Source organism: Manis javanica, chromosome 8, assembly GCF_040802235.1.
Source record: "Manis javanica isolate MJ-LG chromosome 8, MJ_LKY, whole genome shotgun sequence".
Taxonomy (NCBI): Eukaryota; Metazoa; Chordata; class Mammalia; order Pholidota; family Manidae; genus Manis; species Manis javanica.
The window spans coordinates 99,336,544-99,361,488 of NC_133163.1; the positions used below are offsets into that span (position 1 = coordinate 99,336,544).

Consider the following 24,945-nt stretch of genomic DNA (forward strand, 5'->3'; position numbering starts at 1 on the left):
TCCTTTAATTAAGTGGGTATTGTAGAACACAGCTTTTAGAGACTTGATTTAAGCAGATAACTTTCACTTGGAATTTTCTTTGCATTGTGTTAGGCACAAGAAAGAGAATGTTTCATAGTGGCACCCTCACGTTGAAAGTGTAATTAACAGCAGTTAGATAAAAGGTTTGCTAAACTTTTAATTCCTACATCATTTTTAAGTATTTCTAGAGAATTTACTATATTAAAATACAGCACTGAAGAAAAAGCTACGTAATTAAAGAAAATATTAGGTTAACAATCTTATGGTAGCTACATGTTTTGTAAAAGTAATTTCTGGACCCAGATATAAGAGTATAGAGTCATAAAATATCACGAACAGTATTCATAACTTGGTTTTAAATTATCTTCATGTATCAAAAACTCATTATCGATTTAAAATATTTCATCTTTTTTAAAGACTCTGTTTACCACCATTTACAATTGCTTTAATTGGAATTTTATTCAGCTTCAGTAATTCTAGAGATATTCCACTAATAATTTTTAAGATGAAGTTTTAGTAGAAAAGTAAGGATATAAGCATATTATATACTTTCCTAGTATTATGTAATGATTATGACTCAGGCCATATGGGTTCAAATTTCATTTCTGCCACTTATTAGCTGACAGAATTTGGGAAAATTATTTAACATCTCTTGGACTAGCAAATTCTGGATCATAAACAAAAATGACAGCTCTTGCTTAAGCTTCTTGATCTATAAACTGGAGATAACAAGAGTATTTGCTTAGGCTTGGTGATAAGTAGATGAGTTAATATGTAAGAAAGCTGGCACAATCCTCAGCATATGGTGTGAAGTCAATAAACATTAGCCATTATTGTTGTTGTGATTATAGTAAATTAGAAATGTATTTATAGAGAAGAAAAAGCTAAATTCAAATATATATCTATTTCTTTGAATCCAGACATCTTTTTCTACAAAATAAAATATCAGTCATTTGCACTTTCTATATTTAATAAGGACTACTCTGGTGTTTGTGTGTATGTGTTATGGGTGGCAGGGGGTCTCAGGCTGAGCAAATAATCACATTAATGATCTTAACAATTTCCAATGGAAACAGAAATAAGAACAAATGGCCATTCTTGGGTCATCTGCAAATGTGAGAGAATAACTGACATATCTTTTTGTGATTCTTTGCAGATATCATGGAAATCAGGACAGTGGCAGTTGGAATTGTGGCAATCAAAGGGGTGGAAAGTGAATACTATCTTGCAATGAACAAGGATGGAAAACTCTATGCAAAGGTATTGATAACTGATATGCTTAGACTTAATTTTCCAAACTTATTTTTGCCAAAAACATCTTGCTTTTCTGAAAACTAAAAATGGAATTAATTTCTCTTCAACTATATAATTTAACGATTTCATTAAAACACTTTATATTCAAGCATTAAGAAAAAAGGTTTTTTTTGTGTGACTTTAACAAACTGCTTAAGCTCTCTGGACTTTATTTCTTGATCTGCAAAATGGGTTAGATTAACTGACCTCTCAGGATCCTTCCAGCTCTAAAATTCCATACACATTTTAGATACCTAAGATCTAAAATTACCAACTGTCAGCAATAAAGATCTTTTTGTTAAAGTTCACCCAATTTGTACATTGCTAACATGAAAATTCTTGGAGAAAAATTCCAGAAGTTCATTTATCAACATCAGTCTCACAATATGGGCTTTGAACTATAAGCATTCACATTGTTCCCACTTTATTACAATGTGAAATATGTAACAGTTCATCCCACTGTAATAAAATTTATATTTTATTTTTATATTCCCACCTTTATATTCCCACAGTCTAGCACAGTATCTGGCACAGGCTAATGCATCAAGGTATAGATTTAACTGAATGAATGAATGAATGGTTGAATGGATGAATAAACAGATTCATTTTTTTGTTTTCCATCACTATTACAGGCAGTGTAGTAGTAAACAAAGAAAAGTTGTGAAATATGTCCTTCAGTTGAGGGAGGCAGAGGCTCAGCTAATTACATCAAGTTCTCAGTGGTTAGGAGATGAGGGACTTGGGCACAGTAATATGAGAGCTGTTAATTAAGGGGAAATAGTTTCTAATAACAAAGGATACTAGAAATGGGCTGCCAAACATTACATATAATGAAACTTCATTGCATAACCTTGTATCATTTTATCTTTTTTTAAGACGTCTTTTTTTTTTGCAAATATGCTAACCTATATCTAAGAAATTGAGGCTCACTCAAATAAAAAGTCACGTATGCTTTAATTCTACTAAATATTACTATTTATTATTTTTTTGATTGAGCCATCTAAAAACTATTTGGATAATGTTGTTTGCTTATTATTTTAACAGAAAGAATGCAATGAAGATTGCAACTTCAAAGAATTAATTCTGGAAAACCATTACAACACATACGCATCAGCTAAATGGACACACAATGGAGGAGAAATGTTTGTTGCCTTAAATCAAAAGGGGGTTCCTGTCAGAGGGAAAAAAACAAAGAAAGAACAAAAAACAGCCCACTTTCTTCCTATGGCAATAACCTAATCATATGCGGTATATAAGAAACCAGTTCCAGCAGGGAGATTTCTTTAAGTGGACTGTTTTCTTTCTTTTTCTCTTTTCTTTCCTTTTTTTTTTTTTAAAGTAACCAAGAAAGGCTGGAAAACTACTGAAAAACTGATCAAGCTGGACTTGCGCATTTATGTTTATTTTAAGAGACTGCATTTAAGGAAAGATTTGAAAAATATACACAAAAATCAGATTTAGTAACTAAAAGTTGTAAAAAATTGTAAAACTGGTTGTACAATCATGATGTTAGTAATGTTTTTTTCTTAAATTAATTTACCCTTAAGAGTATGTTAGATTTGATTATCTGATGTTTATTTAAATATTCCTATCTGCTTATAAAGTGGCTGCTATAATAATAATGCAGATGATGCTATATAAGATATGTCAGACCCAAGGGCTACTGGCATGATTTGCCAGATAATCAAGCCAACACTAACTATGGAAAATGAGCAGTATTTGAAATGCTTTCTAGTGAAAAATTATAATCCACTTAACCTCTAATCAGAAAAGAAGGACTAGTCTAAAAATTTCTATTAAGAAATTCAATCAGATAGGTAGTTTTACAGAATTATAGGATTATAACATGCTTTACCTGTTAACAAAATTCTTAATGCTGCTCAAATAAAAGGGTATTGCTAAAAGGATATTTTTAAAAATCTTGTACATAAAATACCAATAACAATGATACAATGATAATACTGTACTTTCATCTCACATGCCACAAAATAACATTTTATAATCCCTAAAAGTAAAATTCAGAAATCTTTACATTTTTTTGAGAAACATAATCTATCTTTTGTATAATTCATATTTGGAAATATGGCTTCTAATAATGTTCTTCCCACAAATAATCATGCTTTTTTTCCTGTGGTTACAGCATTAAACTCTATTTTAAGTTGTATTTGAACTTTATTGTTTTGTTATTTAAGTTTATGTTATTTATAAAAAAAACTTAATAAGCTGTATCTGTTTCATATGCTTTTAATTTTAAAGCAATAACAAAACCGTCTGGCTCCACTGCAAGTTCCCTCTCCCCCTCGTGACCAATACCAAGTCTAGTACACAACATTTGGGCCAGCAAATCCTGGATGGCAGACAAAAATGACAGCCTGCAGCAATTCTTACAATAATGTCTCACAAGGAACAATATGAAAATGTGGAATATGTTTTGCCACATACTCTTGTCAATTAAAATGGATCATATAAGTAAAATAGCTATAGATAAAAAATTTACAGGATTTTAAAGTTAGAATATATTTGAGTTTCATGAGTAGAAAAGAGCCATACTTTAAAAATATGCATATTTAAAGTTAGTAATTTTTCTAATCTCTAGAAATCTCTGCCATTCAAAATATGGCACCACTGAAAGTTGTTTTCCTATTAGATAGCAAGAGCACAATGCCCAAAAGAGAGTATATAGGTAGGGATTTGAGGTCCTGAATATCACGAAGGCTTCATGTCAGGTAACAGATAATAGACTTATCAGAAAGATAAATTCCTGCTTCATAGTTCTTCCACTGGACGATCTTGGTAGAACTCTGTGTGTCACCAATAAGAGGTCAACATTCACCTAAATTAAACAATCGGTATGCTAAGTAACCACTGTGTTTGTAATTTGAAAATATTTGTCATTGAAGTTTCTTTATTTTATATAAATATCATCTGGTAATACATTTATAGGTGAGAGCTACATGAAAAGGCTAAGGCAACAGAAACAAAAGATTCATTTGATTTTCTTGTGACTTGCTTATATGACCAGGCTGCAGAAAGCTAGAGAGAATTGTCCTTCAGATATACTCTGGGGAAATGATGATATTCTGAACTGTTACCTGATTCAAGGGCCTTGCAAGCCTAGGTTCCTACATCAGGCCTCTGTGGCTGGAGTCTTGTGAAAATATCAAGGCAGAGGAGGACCTATTTTTTTATGTTTGTTTCCTTAGTACCTAGCAGTGCTTGTCCGTAACCATTTTTTATATGAATTTATTTAATGTTTAAATATCAAAGAAAATTTATGAGACTAATCTTACTTCATTTTTAAAAGCTAGGGTGAAACATGAATATACAGAAATTGAAACCTAAATAAGAGTATATGCATAAAAGATATGATCTATTTAGGATGAAATACTTTTTGTCCATGAAATTATGATTACGATCAAATTATACAGCAATGCTGAATTAAGCAAACCAGTATTTAGCAATAGATCCAATCCAGTGGTGTTTCTAGAAACACTTTCAATTTTTTGTTTTTGCCCTCTTATTTTACATTTATCATGCAAATTTTAAAATACAAAATCTTCTGTAGTTATATACACTTAGAATTGTAGATTCCTAAAACGGCAAGAGGCCTTAATCCTTCCTATTCATTCATAGGACAGAAATTGGAATTGTAATATTTCCAAAGTCATGTAGCTAGTTAGGTACAGAGCTGTCACAAAAGTCTTGGTCATGTAACATGCCTTCTTACTCTTAGATTAGTAGGATTATCAGCTAGTGATCTCCTTTATAAACATTTTTAATTGGGATATTATCTTTACATTTGCATGTAAATATGACTTATGTTTTGGCAATTCACTTTATGCACAATTAGTTTATACTGTGTGATTACTTGTTTCAAAACCAGGAAAGACATGATGCAGTTTTCAATCCTGATTTCTATTTAACAGTTACATGTACCCCTTTATTTATAAATGGAGAGCCCATGGTGAAAAATATCCATATAAACAGAGTAACTTCTTCTAAATAGTTCTTTGAAAGAGACAATTAGTTAAATATATAGGTTTCCAACAGTTAGGAAGGAAAAAATTAAGTAAAAGAATATAAAATGTTAACAAAAGAAGTAACAAAAAAGACACTTTCAATGTAATTAGTGAACAAAAACTTTCTATAAAATTCCATAATATAAATTATCAACATTTGAGTTGGCTATAATTCCACTTAGTAGAAAACGAGGAGGGGTGTTTGAGATAAATTCTGTTTCCATTTCTTAGAGTCTGCTTTTCTGGTTCTCTAAAGTAGACTATGGGACAAGCTGTAGTAAAAGCAATTCTATAACCACAAATACCCAAAATCAGTGCCTCTCACAATTTTCTACTGAAATACCAATAATAGCAGAGGTAGAGAATAAGGAAAGGAATTCTAAGAAATGATGCAAAAGTGGCCCTCCCAAAACACAAAATTTCTTGAAAATCTCCTTTCTCTTATACCTCATGTGATTTTTGCATTTTATTCTATAATACATTTGTGTTTGCTTTAATATGAAATTCACACCTGTGAGCAAAAATGATGCATCAGAAAGATGTACAAGGTTTATCAACACAGCTTCATTTACAGCACTACCATCCTGCCATACACTTGGGCATGAATAAGACACAAGAGATCCTGTTCCTTTCATAGGCCAACTTTACACACAGACGAAACATGGCTAAAGAAAACCAACACTTAATCTAAAGTTCACTGTGAATAGGACTGATATTAAAAATATTTATGACCAATATGAATGGTTACTTGTCAATCAGAATATACTACTGATGTTTCAGAATAGATGGAAGCCACTGTGACTAACTTGTGGTTACCAAATGATTATCAACCTTGACCAATGATTATCTAAAACAGTTTTAAGAATATCTATGGTTTGAGTTGTTAACATGCAATAGTTCTTCATCATGTCTAACTGTTGCAGCATTGTTAGCCTACTTTTTCTTCCATTTTCATATTTATTAATGAGGCTGCTGCTTCCAATAAAGGTGATGTTCTTTCAGGCCCACACGTATTACCACTCATTCTCTAACTTTGAATGTTTTATTAAGAAAATGTACTTTCTTCAGAGTTGAGGAGGTTTGACAGGAAGTAAGAAATGGCAAAGTCCTAGTCTCTTTCCAACAATCCTGTACTTACTCTCACCTGAGAAGATGCCTCTTGTATTTTCCTTTTACTACTTGATTTATAATGCTGTTTTGGTTTTCAAATACTCATCATTGAATTTATGACAGCCTATACAAATTTATTTTCTGTCATATCATTAGAACTTATATTCTAATAATTGAATTGGGAGTTGAATAATGACATCTAGCTTGAAAATGGCAGGCCTTACTGCTGACAAATCTAGCCATATATTGTACAACAAATTATCCTAAAACTTAAAGGCTTAAAACAACAAATGTTTATTAGCTCAAAGTTTGTATGGTCAGGAACTTTGAGTGTGAGTTAGCAAGTTGTCTCTAGACAGAATCTCTCATAAGTCTGCAATCAAGGTGTTGGCTAGGGCTGCCATTAATGTCATCTTAAGGCTCAACTGGGAAAGGGATCCACCTTCGGTCCTCACTGGTTGTGGCAAGGCACACCATAGTCCATTCTCAAACAGAGCAGCCAGAGGGAGTCTGTTAAGTTAAATTTCAGGTCTTTCAATTCTGCTGTTCAGAACTGTAATTGTTTTCCATATTTTTCCGAATAGATATCAAAGTTCTTAGAGTAGCCTATACAGTGACATTGGAAAACAGTGAGTGATTAAAAACTTGATGTTAAATTGGGTATGGGCAAGACAACAGGAAAAATGGTAACAAATATCTAAAATTATGCACTCAGATTGTTTGGCAGGTATCCTTAAATTCTCAGTCCATTTTAAAGAAACTCAAAACTGGACACTGATGACAATACTTAATGGGCATAAAATTACTAGAATCACATGCAGAGGAATGGCTATAGCCCTCTATCAAAAATTGACAAATGAATATACATTGTTATGTTTGAAGCAAACGCAATACTTAAGGCATGTATATATCAATTTAGTGATCCCCACCTTAACAAAATTTTCTATCAATCAAGTAAGGAATCTGTCTAAGCTAGATGAGAAGACTTCTGTTTCTCTCCTTTTTTATTAACTGATCTTTTATTATTGGTTATTTTGGTTGTTTCATAAGTACAAGCTTCTTTGTACAAATTTCTTTGTATTTCTAGTTATTAAGATGATTGTAAGAAATAGAATTATTAGACCAAAAAATTATTAAGTGCAAATTGAAACTATATTTTCCAAAAGCTTTCACCAAATAATATTCTAACAGTACATGGAAGTGAATAAACATGCTCTCTATTATTTATGCTCAAAATTTAGTCAGATTTATTCATGACTCTACTTCCTTTTGACTATCTGGTATCATCAAAACCCAACTAGCTTCTTCTTTCTCAACGTCTCAGATGCATCTCTTTCTCAGTCCTTCTACAACCTCATTATCTCATGTCTAGGGTTTAGCAATAGTTTCCTAATCATTATTCTGTTCCAAGTTCCTCCCCATCTCAGATGCTATCTAATTCCTTAATATTCCTAAAATACTGCTTTGACTGTGTCAGCTGCCCATTGAAGAACGCATGTCGGCATCAAAGCAAAGGGAAGTAAAATGGTTTTGAAAACTACATTATCCAAATTATTATGAAATTCAATTCGCAACAATCAATCTAGATCATTTCATAAAAACACTGCCAGTTTCTGGTTATTTGAGCTACCCCTATTCTATGCCACATGTTGTATATCCCACTTCTGTTCACATAGTCTTTCTCCACATAGTATGAAGTACAACCAACAATAATACAACTTATTAAATTACTACCACATTGGGAGTTTATATCTCGGACCATCCTGTATACCGCCCCGGGGACTTCCTCACTCTTTAGCCATGTAAACTTTTAAATTTTCTTTCAATGAATAGCACAATGTCAAGGTTTTATTGGCTTAATTCTTGGAGAGCTACCTTTTTTCCCCGTCTTAAGGGCTCTTTTTTTATTTTCCCTAAGCACTTCACTGACCATGAAGAGGTAGCCAAATGACAGAGGAGCAAATTAAAGTTTGCATAGCTAATCCACCTAGCTATTACTTTCTGGAACATGTAATTTGCTAAATATCAACAAGTGCTTGTGTATGAGTAACTACCACATTTCTTTTTAAAATTTTTTAAAAAATGTTTTTTCTCCCCACAGCTTTGAGTAATGTTCACATAGGTACTTAAAAGTTACATGTTAACTGAATACAAGGACTTTTTTTTTATTACTTGTGGCGGTTTTCATTGCTTAGGTTATAAAACATTATGAAGTATGTTTTAATTTAAATTAATGTTTTAATCTTAAAGTCCAGATAATGAGGAAAAATTGAATTTAAAAACTTTCCCTAATTTTTCCCTAATTTTTAAATTCAATTTTTACTCGTTATCTGGACTTTAAGATTAAAACATTAATTTAAATTAAAACATACTTCATAATGTTTTATAACCTAAGCAATGAAAACCGCCACAAGTAATATTAATTGGGAAATCTCTAAATCTAAAGAGAGGGTGTAACATGGTTAAAATACAGATAAGCAAAAACACTGGATTTCCAGTATATCTTTAATAATTATTATAAAATATTTGGAAAATTATCTCATTCATAATGAAAATAAAATTATCAAATACCTAACACTACACTTAATAAAATCATTGTGCAATATTTAAAAAAAATTAGGGAAAGGTGCAAAAATACTTTTTTAAAAATGATTTTCATCTGAATTTAAAATGTTATATGGGTGCTGTATCACAGTAAGAGAAATGTACATTAAAACTTTAGCCTAGTAGAAAAATCTAACAATACACTACTTAAGGGGATTTGGCTTGTAAATCCTGAGTCATTCCAGATACTGAAATTCTATAACTGCTTACATTCCAGACCAAAAAAGGGAAGTCAAATTTTAACTATTTGCTCTCTGTTTATTTCATTAAAAATAAAAACAGAAAGTTATTTTAGTTTACAATTCTGGGGAATGTTAACCCCATACGACAATAAGCATCTCAAATCTAAAGAAGAAGAAATTATGTGTTAAATATACTTTGGATTAGGAAAAGCAATTCTAAATAGAGTACACGGAACACAGATTATTTTAGCCATTGAAAGCCATATATAGGCACACATGTATGTGTGTGTGTGTGTGTATACATACATACATACATATATATATATATACACATAAAAGTCATAGAGTCACAGAATGTTAGAGAAGGGGAATATAGAAGTAATATATTCTGATCATGTCATTTCTTTCAGGTGGAAAAGTAAGGTTCAGAGGGATCATATGACATGCTCAAAGATATTTAAATCTGTTATGTGCAGGTTAAATACATCAGAGCTGAGGAAACATTAGAAACTGTAGAGAAGTTTCCAAATAAAAACATACTTACAGCTTCAAATAATTTATTTGCCTACTTCTCAGCTCTCAGATGCCATGACCAAGGTTCTCGGTGACTTCCTGTAGGACAATAGTCCTCAAACATTTTGGTCTCAGACCCCTTTATACTTTTAAGAATAATTGAAGACACCAAAAAACTTAGATTTATATGAGTTTTCGTATCTATCAATATTTTCTGTATCAGAAATTAAAACTGTAAAAACTTAAACATTTCTTTATTAGCTCATTTAAAATAACAGTAATAAACCCATTTCAGGTTAACATCAATAACATCTTTTTGGAAAAGATAATTATTTTCAAGAAAATTTTGAGAAGAGTAACATTGTTTTGTTTTAAACAAATCTAACATCTGTCTTATTAGAAAACAGCTGGACTCCAATATCTACTTATGCATTTATTCTGTTGTGATATGTTTTTTGAAATTTATATTTACATATTGAAGTATGTAAAGAAAATATGGTATCACACAGATAAGTGTTTGAGAAAAGGAGTTTTTTAAATACCTTTTCATATAACTGACTGTTCTTTGATCTACACCAAAACAAGTTGCAGTTTCTTAGTGGTGAGCTGCAGCATGAAATCTGAAGCCACATCACTGTGCTTTATGTACTCTTGTCACATTAAAATTCATTAGTCTATCACACTTTTTAAAAATTCATGTATTTTTTTAATACAATATATTAGTCATTTGAGAAAATACTGGCTCAGTGAGTTATGCAGATCTTTTAAATGTTAACGTATTTCTTTATACAATGTCAAAAAGTCACATTTGCTAATATCAATATTTACTTGTTGGGAAAGTCTTCATTGGAAAACTGTCAAGATCATGGTGGTGGATAGAAGGTCTTCAAAGTTTTTGTTTGATAGCTCAGATTTTACTACTGGCCATAACAAATGCACTCCATACATAAGAATAAGTACACTCTTCTTTAACTGAATGCCTGTAGCAGAGACACCGATCTATCCTCCAAAATGTGTGCTCACCCTTACAGCATAGAGTTGCTGTATAGCAGCTTCCCAGCCAGATTTTTTATTTACGAGCTCTTCTGACATCTAGGAATAGCTGTGGCTTGTTCTCACTAATGGTATATAATCTCAGTGATGTGGATAACTTCTGAGCCAAACCTTTTCTTTTCTCTTCTTTTTGAGCTACAATTGATATAAAATTATATTAGTTTCAGTTGCATTAACATAATATTCTGACATTTGTATATATTGCAAAATGCTCACCACAGTAAGTCCAGTTACTGCCCGTTACCATACATAGTTACAAATTTTTTCCTGTGATGAGAACTTTCAAGATATATTCTCCTAGCCACTTTCAAATATGCAATACAGTATTATTAACCATAATTATAATGCTGTACATTACAGTCCCATGACTAGTGATTTTATAACTGGAAATTTATACTTTTAGCCAAGACTTTTAAGAATGTGTGCCTGCTCCTCTCTAGTTTTCCTGATGAAGATTAATTCTAATGACTATGGAGTTCTATAACATGATGACCCCAGAAGATGCAAGTAGCACGGTCTCTGTCTGAACCACTATGTGAAGAAGCAGCACATACTGATCACTAATAAAAAACCCAGAAGATAGCTTTAAAAGTAGGCTAGAGCCCTAGAGAAATATAAAATGGGTCAAAGTGCAAAGAGATCCATTGATTTAAACAAACTTCTACCTTACACAAATTCCCTAGTAGTCAAAAATTTAAGCAGAAGTTTACAGAAAAAGATACTTCACAGAAAGGAGAAAACAACAACAACTAAGAAACGCTTGGCATTTTGAAATTTTAAACTGCCCAGTTTGTTCCCCTGTCAAAAACACTGTTGTCTGTCAGACATGTGCTTCCCCAGTGGAGGCTCGGTTTCTTTCTGATGGTTAGATATTGGAGTCCTTTGCTGTTACTGTACCTCTGGACCACTCTGGCCCACAATGTGTGTTTTCCAATTCCCCAAAACACTGCTTAATATTTTTAGAGAAATCCATATACAGAATTGGGAAACAAGTGAATCCCCCTTCCCCCACCTTCTGCTCCCTTTCTGGCCCTTCTACTAACATCTTTCCTCCTCTTTCACCTGTTAAAATTAGCTCCCAAAAAAGGATCTAAAAACTCACAATTAATCATGAATGAAGGATTATGGCTATGGTAATTCTCATACATTACTACTCTTACTCTATAATGACAATTCTAAGCCTTATATACGTATAAGCCTATAAAATCAAATGACTGGGAAGTAGCATGTGAAGTTATTAAGAGTTCAAATTCTAAGGCAAGAATTTCCTGGATTTGAATTCATATTTCACCAGTTCTGTGACTTGGGCCATGTCACTTATTTTCTTATCCTTCAGTTTCCTCATTTTATAAGTGATAATAAAAATGACCTGTCACATAAGAATATTACTAATAAGTCTCTAATAAGTTAACACACTTAATCAAGTACATACTTCAAATCAAAGATTTCACCAAGTTAAACATAAATTATTAAATTTTAATTTTCAGCAGTAGATGAAAAGAAACATTCATTAAACCCCTAACCTATCCCCCAGACTTAGATGAGCTCATCCAGAAACAGAAAAATCTACTCATTCTTAAGGTCAAATATAAAAAGTATCTTTAAGATACTTAGGGGTAAATAAAATATAAGATACATTTGATCAAGAGTCCCCATTAATATAAAAATCAAGTGCGTTTGAAGCAAATACAACTTTTATGTTTTTTTCAAATAAAAATGATCATTTACTTAGAAATACAGTATAAAATTATTTCAGTCATTGTAATCTAGAGCAAGTCTTCATTTTAGACTACATAAAGTGGATATTGAAATAATAACTTCTGAAAAAACAAGGATCAACATACAAATAAAGAATGTTTGGAGCAAATGTTATTGAGATAAAAACTTTTAAGTAGTATTTTCTAGAAGAAGAGAAAAACTTTTCTGTCTCTACAAACTGTGAAGCAGTTCTCTTGGTGGCCAAAAATATTGGTCAATATCCATCGATTGTCTTTAATTAAAGAATGTTGATTATTGTTAAATGTTACAGTGTAAAATCATTTCATATATTATTTATGTAAAGAGCATAAAAAACAACACATATTATAGAAATAAACCTTTGAAGAGGAAGAGATATATTTAGGAATCATACCAAAAAAATCAATAAATAAAAGGTTTATAAAGCAAATGCAGCAAAATGTAAATATTGTTACATGTGGGAAATATTCTTTACACTTTTCTGTATGCTTGAATAAAATATAATAATAAAGACAAATCTGAAAGAAGACTTCTATATAAGATAGTCAGATAAACATATCTACTTGGATCTATCTCCCAACTATCAGTTAAATAACTGTGAAACATATAAATAGCATGATCTGCATCAGCACCGAAAGTAAATTTATAAGTTGGTATTATATCTGAAACCTATGAAATGGGACCAAATTTTTAAAAGTCTTCAATAATAAATATGCCAACATTATGGGAAAGTACACAGTAGGAGGTCTTGGCAGATCCGCATCCCCAGTGGCAGAAACTTAGAAAAGAAAAAGCTGCATGGAAATGAGATGTTTAGTTGAGAATCCAGCGAGAAGCCCCTTCTCAAAGTCACTTTTGCCTCTACAGCTCAGGGCCACCTCGTAGAAGGGTAAGCCCCTGACAGGGCCAAAACTTCATGTAGAAAATAGTGGTATTTTCTAGGGACTTCACTTTTTGCTTTCAGCCTAACTTTCAGGCCCTTTCAATTATCACTCCATAATAGAAAACTGTTTCTGACTTAAACATTTACTAATGAGTACCCTGTAGTGGCCTTTTTCTTATTTTTATTGATCCCTATATATATATATATATTCAGTTTTTATGTTGTAGCAGAAGACAAGATTTAGGCTGTCATATCATACTATATGAAAACACGATAAGAGGACTTTCTCTAGAGATTTTATTTCCTCAATGACAGGGGATATCCTCCAATGGTTGAATGAAACCTTTTGTTTAAATGTCTGAAACAGTGGCAATTTCCCTCCCTCTTCAGTCTGGCCCATGAAAATTTCTATGTCTCACTTGAAATATTTTGCTAACACCTTTACTAGGTCTGCAACAGAGTGTATGGAAATCCAAGAACTGTAATTAAATTTTATCATTGGGAAACATTTACGAAAATTGTCACTTATATCAAGACATTCTAATGACATTTTTCAATTTTAGACAAATCAAAAAATCTTGGAAACATCTAAACAAAAAAGTAAAAGCAAGTCCAAAATTCCATAAAAAAAAAAGGGAAAAAAATTGCCTTCAGATTTCTCTTCTAGACTAGATATTGGATGATAATGAAGCAACATAGCCATAGGGGAAAATGTAACTTGAGAATTTGATATTTAAATTGGAAAATAAAGACAATCTTTAAATAAGATTTAACTTATATCAGTCTGACTTGCCTACAGACAAAATTTATAAATTCTTGAAAATATTTTTAAAAACACAACCATTTGGAGGTACTAGGGAATGACCAAAAGAAGGCAGGAACTGGAGGAGAGTTGAACCTTGTAAGAGGGAATCTGAGGTAGCAAATCATGTTCACGCTGTTGCAGCCTTTTGGCTGATGGTTCTCTTTGTCTACATGGCATGTGAGTAAATAGAATGCAAACAGAAAGTGGAACTATTATTGAAGAGTCAGAGGATAGTGTTTGGTACTGTGAGAGGGCTGAAAAATGAGAGAGTTTTAGAAATTCTGGGAAGAAAAGGACCACAGAAGGGGGAACCCAAATCTGCATATCGTAAGTCTTATCCACACTGTTGGCTAAGCATCTGAATTGCTCATGAATAAGGTGGGAAGGGGGAGCTCTAGGGATAGGTGTAAAGGGATAGCTGGATGGCTAAAAGTACTGAGTGCAGATTTTAGTGGCTGATCAGCATAGAAGACATACATTTGAACTGTGCATCCAGCCAAAGTAAATACCTACCTGATCAAAAATCAGTGTTGTTCAGTGGAAGATAACAGAATCCAGTACCACTCAAAATTCCCAGAATACATAAAAAGTTACTAGACTTGAAAAGAAACAAGAAATTGTGACTTACAGTTAAGAAAAAGATAGTCAATAGAAATCAATACCAAAGTTAGCCAATTGTTAGAATTGTCAAAAGCTTCAGAGCAGCTGTTTTAAATGTTTGAGGACTTAAAGGAGAAAAAATGGTCATAATAAAAGACAAGAACCTCAGAATAGAAATGGAAACTATAAAGAGGGACCAAATGGGAATTCTTAACTGAAAAGTATGTGTAAAGTGAAATATTCATTTATTGGACTTAAGAGTAGATTTTAGACCATAGAAGAGTCAGTGAGCTCAAAATGAATAAATAGAAATTATGCAATCTATGGAACACAGAGGAAAAAATTGAAAAAAATAAAGTTCCAGTGAACTGTGGACAAGATTAAGCAATATAATACATGCTAAACTGAAGTCTGAAAGAAGAGAAGAGAACAGAATTTATTTGAAGAAATAATGTCAAAAAACTCCCCAAGTTTGGTAAAAAATCATCAAACACAAGTTTGAGAAACTTAATGACCTCCAAGTAGGATGAACACACAAAATCAGCACATCATTGACAAATTGCTGAACACAAAGGAAAAACAAAAGTCTTAACAGTAGCTAGAGAGAAAAAATAGCACATTAAATATAGTAGGGAGCAGCAAACCAGCCTGTGGGTCCAATCTGGCCCACAGACTATTTTTTGTGGAGCTTGCTAGCAAAGAATGGTTTTTATATTTTTAAAGAATTGTAAAAAATACTATGTGATAGAGATTATATATATCCAACAAAACCTAAAATACTTACTATTTGGCTCTTTACAGGAAAAATTTCTGACCCTAGGTATAATGGAACAATGGTAAGAACAGTGTCTGACTTTTCATTAGAAATAATACAGACCAGAGTAGAATAGAACAATAACTTGCTGAAAGGCAAAAGAAAAGTGAACCCAGAATTCTATATCCAGTGAAAGTATCCTTCAAAAGTAAAGGTAAAATAGAGGCTTTGGCAGCTCCGCTGGGGTCACAGAGCCATGGTGTGGGCTCAGGGAGTCTGACTCTGGCATTGGGGCCCACTAGACTTCCAACCAGTCCCAGAGGAAGTGAGCTACCCATCCAGTGGAGGTATTCAAGTGGTTGAGACCACATTTTGGGGTTCACCTTCACCATCTAATAAAACCACATGCTGTGATCCCTAAAAAAAATGAAGGCAAAATAAACTTTACTTTCGGATAAATAAACTTGGAAATTCAATTTTATAGTAAGGATTGAAGATACGGAAATCATAAATATGTGAATAAATATGGAAGACTATTTTTAAGTATTCTCTTAATCTTTTAAAAATATACACAACCACTTCCACTTCTAGTTATTATGGAGTAACAGGAGCTAGATTTATTCCTCTTTCTGAAACAACTAAAAAGTTGTACAAAATATACAAAACAATAGTTTTCATGTGTTAAACAATAGGCAGCACAAGACAGTAATTCTCAAGCTAACAGAAAAATGATGGAGCCCTTCAATTGTCTCATCTTTCTGTCTAAAAAAGAATTTTCAGGTTACACTGCAAGGTATAGGAATCCAAACAGAACACATGGTCTCAATGAGTTAAGAAAATTAATTTAGCATTCAGGATGGATAAGGCAAGCTAAAATTCATAGGTCAGCATAATGTGGAGGAGACAGATGCACACACAGAGCACTCTGGAGATCTACAGAGTGTTATTCTTGAATCTTTGTCTGAGGTTGGTGAAGAACAGGCAGAAAAAGACTTGGGGGTCACACAAAGCTCATTTCCCAAATGGCCAGATGGGAAACCTCCTTTATACAGAGCATGGGGTGAATACTAACATTCAGTAGGGGAAGAAAGTCAGGCCTAGAAAAAGACTTCTCTGGGTACACCTAATGATGCTTATAAGCAAGTCTCAAATGGGTCAAAATATTTCTAAGTGACTTTAGAGAGGAGCCAAGATGGCGGTGTGAGGAGGGCAGTGGAAATTTCCTCCCAAAATAATATATATTTTTGAAAATACAACAAATACTACTATGCCTAAAAGAGATCAGAGGATACAGTACAACAGCCAGGCTACATCTACATCTGCAAGAATTCAGCATCTCACAAACAGGGTAAGATAAAAGCCACGGCTCGGTGGGACCTGAGCACTGCCCCCACCCCAGCTCCCCAGCAGGAGGAAAGGAGTAAGAGTGGGGAGGGAGTGTAAGTGCAGGGCTGCTAAATAACCAGCCCTAGTCATCCACACTGGGAGCACAGACACACATTGCATTGTGTGCTGGATATTAGGGAAATGGAAAAGTAAAATCTGTGAGCAGGTCCTCACAGCCGGCTCCCCTGGGACAAAAGAAAAGCGAGTGCTTTTTGAAAGTCTTAAGGGGACCAGGGATTCACAGCTGGACAGAATTGTCCCAGCACACTCAGCCCAGCAGGCTGGGGAATCTGAGGAGCTTCGGGTACCCCAGCCCCCTGGGAAGCAGTGCAGCTCTGGAGCCCATTACAGTGATAAACAGCCTGCTGCTCAGTCCCCCTCCAGCATGGCCCTGCCACAGCGGCTGAGCAGCCTGAGAGTGGCCACACCCACAGCAGCTGCCCAGAGTATCCTCCCAGCACGCAGCCTCCCGGGCCAGACTCAGGGGCTGCTGCTGGTGTGCAGCTGCTTGGTGCAGGCAAAGGAAGCTGAGACAGGGCACAAACGTGCACCATTCTCACAGGAGAGCACATCCAGTGTGCCTGCCTCTCCACGCAGGGCTCTGGGCTGCCCCTAGGGATGCTCCCAGTGTGCAGGTAAATGGCACCAGCAGTGGAGAGGGGGAGAGCAACCAGCAAGCAGAAAGGGACTTTGTTCTCCCAGCTAACACACATGCCACCTGCCTACGACTACCTGTATCACCATGAAAAGGCAGAAGAATTTGTTCCAGTCCAGAATTACCAAGAAAATCCCTGAGAGAGGGCCTGGGGAGACAGATATAACCAACCTTCCTAAAAAAGAATTCAAAATAAAGGTCATAACCATGCTGATGGACCTGCAGAGCAATACGCAAGATCTAAAGGAACAAGTTGGGAGGGGGAATACAGAAATAAAACAATCTCTGGAAGGACTTAAGAGCAGACTGGATGAGGTGCAAGAGACCATTAATGGAATAGAAATCAGAAAACAGGAATACAGAGATGCTGAAGCAGAGAGAGATAAAGGATCTCCAGGAATGAAAGAATATTAAGAGAACTATGTGACCAATCCAAATGGAACAATATTTGCATTACAGAGGTACCAGAAGAAGAAGAGAGAGGAAAAGGGATAGAAAGTGTCTTTGAAGAAATAATTGCTGAAAAGTTCCCCAAACTGGGGGACGAAATGGTCTCTCAGACCATGGAAGCCCACATATCTCCCAACACAAGAGACCCAAGGAGGACAACACCAAGACATATAATAATTAAAATGACAAAGACCAACACAAGGACAGACTATTAAAGGCAGCCAGAGAGAGAAAAAAGGCCACCTACAAAGGAAAACCCATCAGGTTATCATCAGATTTCTCAACAGAAACCTTACAGGCCAGTAGAGAATGGCATAATATATTTAATGCAATGAAACAGAAGGGCTTTGAACCAAGAATACTGTATCCAGCATGATTATTTTTAAATATGAAGGAGGGATGAAACAATTTCCAGACAAGAAAAAGTTGAGGGAATTTGCCTCCCACAAACCACCTCTACACGATATTTTAAAGGGACTGCTCTAGATGGAAGCACTCCTAAGGCTAAATAGATGTCATCAGAGAAAATAAAATCACACTAAAGAAAGCAGACCAACTAAATACTAACTAAAGGCAAAAAATAAAATCAACTACTTACAAAAGCAGTCAAAGGAAACACAAAAGAGTATAGAATAAAACAACTAACATGTAAAGAATGGAGGAGGAGGAATAAGAAGGGAGAGAAATAGAGAATCATCAGACTGTGTTTATAATAGCTTAATAAGTGAGTTAAGTTAGACAGTTAGATAGTAAAGAAGCTACCCTTGAACCTTTGGTAACCACAAATCTAAAGCCTGCAATGGCAATCAGTACATATTTTTCAATAATCAGCTAAATGCACATGGACTGAATGCACCAATCAAAAGACACAGAGTCATACAATGGATAAAAAAGCAAGACCCATCTATATGCTGCTTACAAGAGACTCACCTCAAACCCAAAGACATGCACAGACTAAAAGTCAAGGGATGGAAAAAGGTATTTTATGCAAACAATAGGGAGAAAAAATCAGGTGTTGCAGTACTTGTATCAGACAAAATAGACTTCAAAACAAAGAAAGTACCAAGAGATAAAGAAGGACATTACATAATGAAAAAGGGGTCAGTCCAAAAAGAGGATATAACCATTATAAATATATATGCACCCAATACAGGAGCACCAACATAAGTGAAACAAATACTGATGGAATTAAAGGAGGAAATAGAAATGCAATGCATTCATTCTAGGAGACTTCAACACACCATTCACTCCAAAGGACAGATCCACCAGACAGAAAATAAGTAAGGACAAAGAGGCACTGAACAACACACTAGAAGAGATGGATCTAACAGACTCCACAGAACTCTACATCCAAAAACAGCAGGATACACATTCTTCTTAAGTGCACATGGAACATTTTCCAGAATAGACCACATACTAGGCCACAAAAAGAGCCTCAGTAAATTCAAAAAGACTGAAATTCTACCAACCAATTTCTCAGATCACAAAGGTATAAAACTAGAACTAAATTGTACAAAGAAAGCAAAAAGGCTCACAAACACATGGAAGCTTAACAACATGCTCCTAAACAATCAATGAATCAATGACCAAATTAAAATAGAGATCAAGCAATATATGGAGACAAATGACAACAACAGCACAAAGCCCCAACTTCTGTGGGACGTGGTGAAGGCAGTCCTAAGAGGAAAGTATATAGCAATCCAGGCATATTTAAAGAAGGAAAAACAATACCAAATGAATAGTCTAAAGTCACATTATTGAAACTGGAAAAAGAAGAACAAATGAGGCCCAAAGTCAGCAGAAGGAGGGGCATAATAACGATCAGAGAAGAAATAAATAAAATTGAGAAGAATAAAACAATAGGAAAAAAATCACTGAAACCAAGAGCTGATTCTTTGAGAAAACAAACAAAATAGATAAGCTCCTAGCCAGACTTATTAAGAAAAAAAGAGAATCTACACACTTTAACAGAATCAGAAATGAGAAAGGAAAAATCACAACGAACCCCACAGAAATGCAAAAAAAACTTATTAGAGAATACTATGAGAATCTATATGCGAACAAGCTGGAAAACCTAGAAGAAATGAACAACTTACCAGAAAAATACAACCTTCCAAGACTGACCAAGGAAGAAACAGAAAATCTAAACAGACCAATTACCAGCAATGAAATTGAATCAGTAAACAAAAAACTATGTAAGAACAAAGCCCCAGGCCAGATGGATTCACTGCTGAATTTTATCAGACATACAGAGAAGACGTAATACCCATTCTCCTTAAAGTTTTCCAAAACATAGAAGAGGAGGGAATAGTTTCAAACTCATTCTATGAAGCCAGCATCACTCTAATACCCAAACCAAGCAAGGACACCAAAAAAAAAAAAGAAAGAAAACTATAGACCAATATCCCCGATGAACATAGATGCAAAAATACTCAACAAAATATTAGCAAACTGAATTCAAAAATACAACAAGAGGATCATATACCATGATCAACTGGAATTCATCCCAGGGATGCAAGGATGGTCCAACATTCGAAAATCCATCAACATCATCCACCACATAAACAAAAAGAACAAAAACCACATGATCATTTCCATAGACACTGAAAAAACATTTGACAAAATTCAGCATCCATTCATGATAAAAACTCTCAACAAAATGGGTATACAGGGCAAGTACCTCAACATAATAAAGGCCATATATGATAAACCCACAGCCAACGTCATACTTAACAGGAAGAAGCTGAAAGCTTTTCCTCTAAGATCAGGAACAAGACAGGGATGCCCACTCTCCCCAATGCTATTCAGCATAGTACTGGAGGTCCTAGCCATGGTAATCAGAAAAAACAAAGAAATACAAGGCATCCAGACTGGTAAAGAAGAAGTTAAACTGTCACTATTTGCAGATTACATGATATTGTACATAAAAAACCCTAAAGACTCCACTCCAAGACTACTAGAACTAATATTGGAATACAGCAAAGTTGCAGCATACAAAATTAATACACAGAAATCTGTTGCTTTCCTATACACTAATGATGAACTAACAGAAAGAGAAGTCAAGGAAACAATTCCATTCACAATGCATCAAAAAGAATAAAATACCTAGGAATAAACCTAACCAAGGAAGTAAAAGACCTGTACCCAGAAAACTATAAGACGCTCTTAAGAGAAATTAAAGAGGACACTAGCAAATGGAAACTCATCCCATGCTCCTGGCTAGGAAGAATTAATATTGTCAAAATGGCCATCCTGTCCAAGGCAATCTACAGATTCAATGCAATCTCTATCAAATTACCAACAGCATTCTTCAAAGAACTGAAACAAATACTTTTAAAATTCATATGGAACCACAAAAGACCCCGAATAGCCAAAGCAATCCTGAGAAGGAAAAAAAAGCAGAGGGAATCTCACTTCCCAACTTCAAGCTCTACTACAAAGCCACAGTAATTAAGACAATTTGGTACTGGGACAAGAACAGACCTACAGACCAGTGGAACAGAATAGAGAGTCCAGATATTAACCCAAACATATATGGTCAATTAATTGATGATAAAAGAGCCAAGGACATACAATGGGCAAATGACAGCCTCTTCAATAGCTGGTTTTGGCAAAACTGGACAGCTACATGTAAGAGAGTGAAATTGGATCATTTTCTAACCCCATACACAAAAGTAAATTCAAAATGGATCAAAGACCTGAATGTAAGTCATGAAACCATAAAACTCTTAGAAAAAAGCATAGGCAAAAATCTCTTGGACATAAACATGAGCAACTTCTTCATGAACATATCTCCCTGGGCAAGGGAAACAAAAGCAAAAATGAGCAAGTGGGACTATATCAAGCTGAAAAGCTTCTGTACAGCAAAGGACATCACCAATAGAACAAAAAGGCATCCTACAGTATGGGAGAATATATTCATAAATGACAGATCTGATGAAGGGTTGACATCCAAAATATATAAAAAACTCACCCACCTCAACAAACAAAAAGCAAATAATCCAATTTATCACTTTTTTCCAATATAGTTTGTGCTTTTTTTGTGTCATATTTAAGAATTCTTTTGTGATACCCAATTTTGCCAAGATTATCTCTTATATTTTCCTCTAGAAATTTTATGGTACATAATTTTTTGGTTTATAGTTGCAATTCTTACATTTAGGTCTCTGATTCATTTTGAGTAATTTTTTGTAAATTATGGAAGCATGGAGGATCATTTCTTTGCACATTGTTCCAGCAGCATTTGTTGAAAAGATTATCCTTTTCCCATTGAATTGTCTTGAAACCTTTGGCAAAAAAAATGGATCATTTTGTGTAATGGTTTATGTCTGTACTCTGTATTCTGTTCTACTAATACCAATACCAAACTACCTTGATAATAATAGTTTTATAGTATATCTTGAAGTCTGGTACTCTAAGTCCTCCAACTTTGTTGTTCTTCTAAAAAATTACTTTGACTATTCTAGATTCTTTCCATTTCCTTATAAAATTTTTAATCTGCTTATAAATTTTTAAAGTATACACTCTGGAATTTTGACTGAAATTATGTTAAGTCTATACATCAATTCAGGGAGCATTGATTGACACCTTAACAATACTGAGTTTTCCAATCTATGCACATAAAATCTTTCTATATGTATATTTAGGAATTCTTTCATTTATTTTATAAGTGTTTTCTAGTTTTTACTGTACAAATGTTTCATATATTTCTCAAATGAGATTGTACTTGGTATATTTTATTTCAACTTCTGATTGTTCACCTTTAATATACAGAAAACATAGAAAAATATTTTTATAGTTACCTTACTTCCTATAATCTCACTAGTTTTATTCTTATATGGGTTATTTGTCTTCATATTAAGAGTTCTCTTTTAGATATGTTTTCGGTTTTTTTGCACTTAAAATTTTATTTCATTAATTTTTTTCTGTATCATTAATATACAATTACATGAGCAACACTGTGATTACTAGATTCCCCCCATTATCAAGTCCTCACCACATACCTCATTACAGTTGCTGTCCATCAGCGTTGTAAGATGCTATAGAATCACTGCTTGTCTTCTCTGTGCTATACTGCCTTCCCATGCCCACTCCCAACATTATGTGTGCTAATTGTAATGCCCCTTTTTTCCCTCTCTCTCCCTTCCCACTCACCCTCTCCAGTTCCTTTCCCTTTGGTAACTGTTAGTCCATTCTTGGGTTCTGTGAGTCTGCTGCTGTTTTGTTCCTTCAGTTTTGCTTTGTTCTTATACTCCACAGATGAGTGAAATCATTTGGTACTTGTCTTTCTCTGCCTCGCTTATTTCACAGAGCATAATACCCTCTAGCTCCATCCATGTTGTTGCAAATGGTAGGATTTGTTTTATTCTTATGGCTGAATAATATTCCATTGTGTATATATGTACCACATCTTCTTTATCCATTCTTTATACATTCTAGACACATATCCTTTCTCATGTATGTATTTTACAAATATTCTCTTCCAGTATGTGGCATTTATCGTCTCCTCCACCATATCCAACCTCCTTTTAATACCCTCCATCATGCTCTTCAATGATTGGATCTCTGACCTGAATTCATTTCTGAGTTCTTGGATGTCTTTCTGTACCTCCATTAGCATGTTAATGATTTTTATTTTGAACTCCCTTTCAGGAAGAGTCATGAGGTCCATGTCATTTAAATCTTTCTCAGGAGTTGTATTAATAATTTTACTCTGGACCAGGTTTCTTTGGCATTTCATATTTATATATGGCGCCCTCTAGTGCCCAGAAGCTCTATTCTGGAGCTGCTCAGCTCCTGAAGCAATGTCGAGGGTCGCAAGAGAGTGGTATTGATGCCTGGAGGGAGAAAAGAGTTGTTTCCTGCTTCCCAGCTGCTGTGCCTGTCTCCATTGCATGAACTAGTGGGCCAAGTCCACAGATAAAAGTTTTTGCCCCAGAGCAGCCAGATATGGATACCTGCTTTCCATAAGCGGCTGGAATCCCAGTCTCCCCAGGAACTCTGCCTGTCCAAGCTTTCCAACCCCGTAATCAGAAGAGTATGATGAAAGCACCATGAAATGTAGGTTTGTGCTCCCAGCACAGATCTCCAAAGCTAGGTATTCAGCAGTCCCAAGCCTTCCACTCCCTCCCTGCTCAGTTTCTCTTCCTCCTGCTGGTGAGCTGGGGGAAGGACTCGGGTCCCGCCAAGCCACAGCTTTGGTATGTTACCCTGTTCAGTGAGGTCTGCTCTTTTCACCAGGTGTATGCAGTCTGGCGCCATCCTCTTTCCTGTTGCTGTCTCAGGATTAGTTGCACCAACTATATTTTCTAATTTTATACTGCTTTAGGAGGAAGTCTCTGTCTCTCCTCTCACACTGCCATCTTTAATCCTCCAGGTCCAATATCCAAATACAGTCACATTTTGAGGTATATTGGGGTTAGGACTTCAACATATGAATTTGGAGGGAATATAATTCAGTTAGAATAGGTCTGTATGGAAGTTATTCTGTTCTCCATCACCTTTTTTTCTTATAGTACCTTTGTATGAATGCTGTTTTCATTTTTTGAATTGGATTTTTCTTTCTTATTAGAAGACTTTTGTCTGCATATGTATTGATAGAGGGTGTTTCTCAGGGTTGTTTTCTACTCTTTACCTCTCAAGGGCTCCCTCCATAAACATGAAACATTTTCTTACAGAAATTGTTTGGGTGCTAAGAATTGACACAAAACATTTAAAAATCAGGCAAAATTTGGATTGAAAGATTTACAAGAACTACTTTAAAACAGTTAATAGCTTCTGGCAGTCCATTACAATATAAAAATCTTAGAAAAAAATGTTGGGGGAGTCATTCCAGAAATATGAAACTATACCTTAGTTTTAAACCCAAGTACCTTAATCT

At 34.5% G+C, this 24,945-nt stretch overlaps 1 protein-coding gene and 1 long non-coding RNA gene across 3 annotated transcripts in view; one reads left to right on the top strand and one right to left on the bottom strand.

Moving 5' to 3' along the window:
- Positions 1-3,540, top strand: part of FGF7 (fibroblast growth factor 7) — a 60,752-nt gene extending 57,212 nt beyond the window's left edge. For both annotated transcript variants that reach the window (XM_037022195.2, XM_037022196.2), the window contains exons 3-4: positions 1,178-1,281; positions 2,359-3,540. In XM_037022195.2, coding sequence (XP_036878090.1) covers positions 1,178-1,281; positions 2,359-2,553 — 299 coding nt within the window. In that variant the 3' untranslated portion in view covers positions 2,554-3,540. The remainder of the gene's footprint in view (positions 1-1,177; positions 1,282-2,358) is intronic.
- LOC140843144 (uncharacterized) overlaps positions 1-24,945 on the bottom strand; it is a 176,768-nt gene that overhangs the window by 123,533 nt on the left and 28,290 nt on the right. The gene's annotated exons all lie outside the window — the stretch shown is intronic.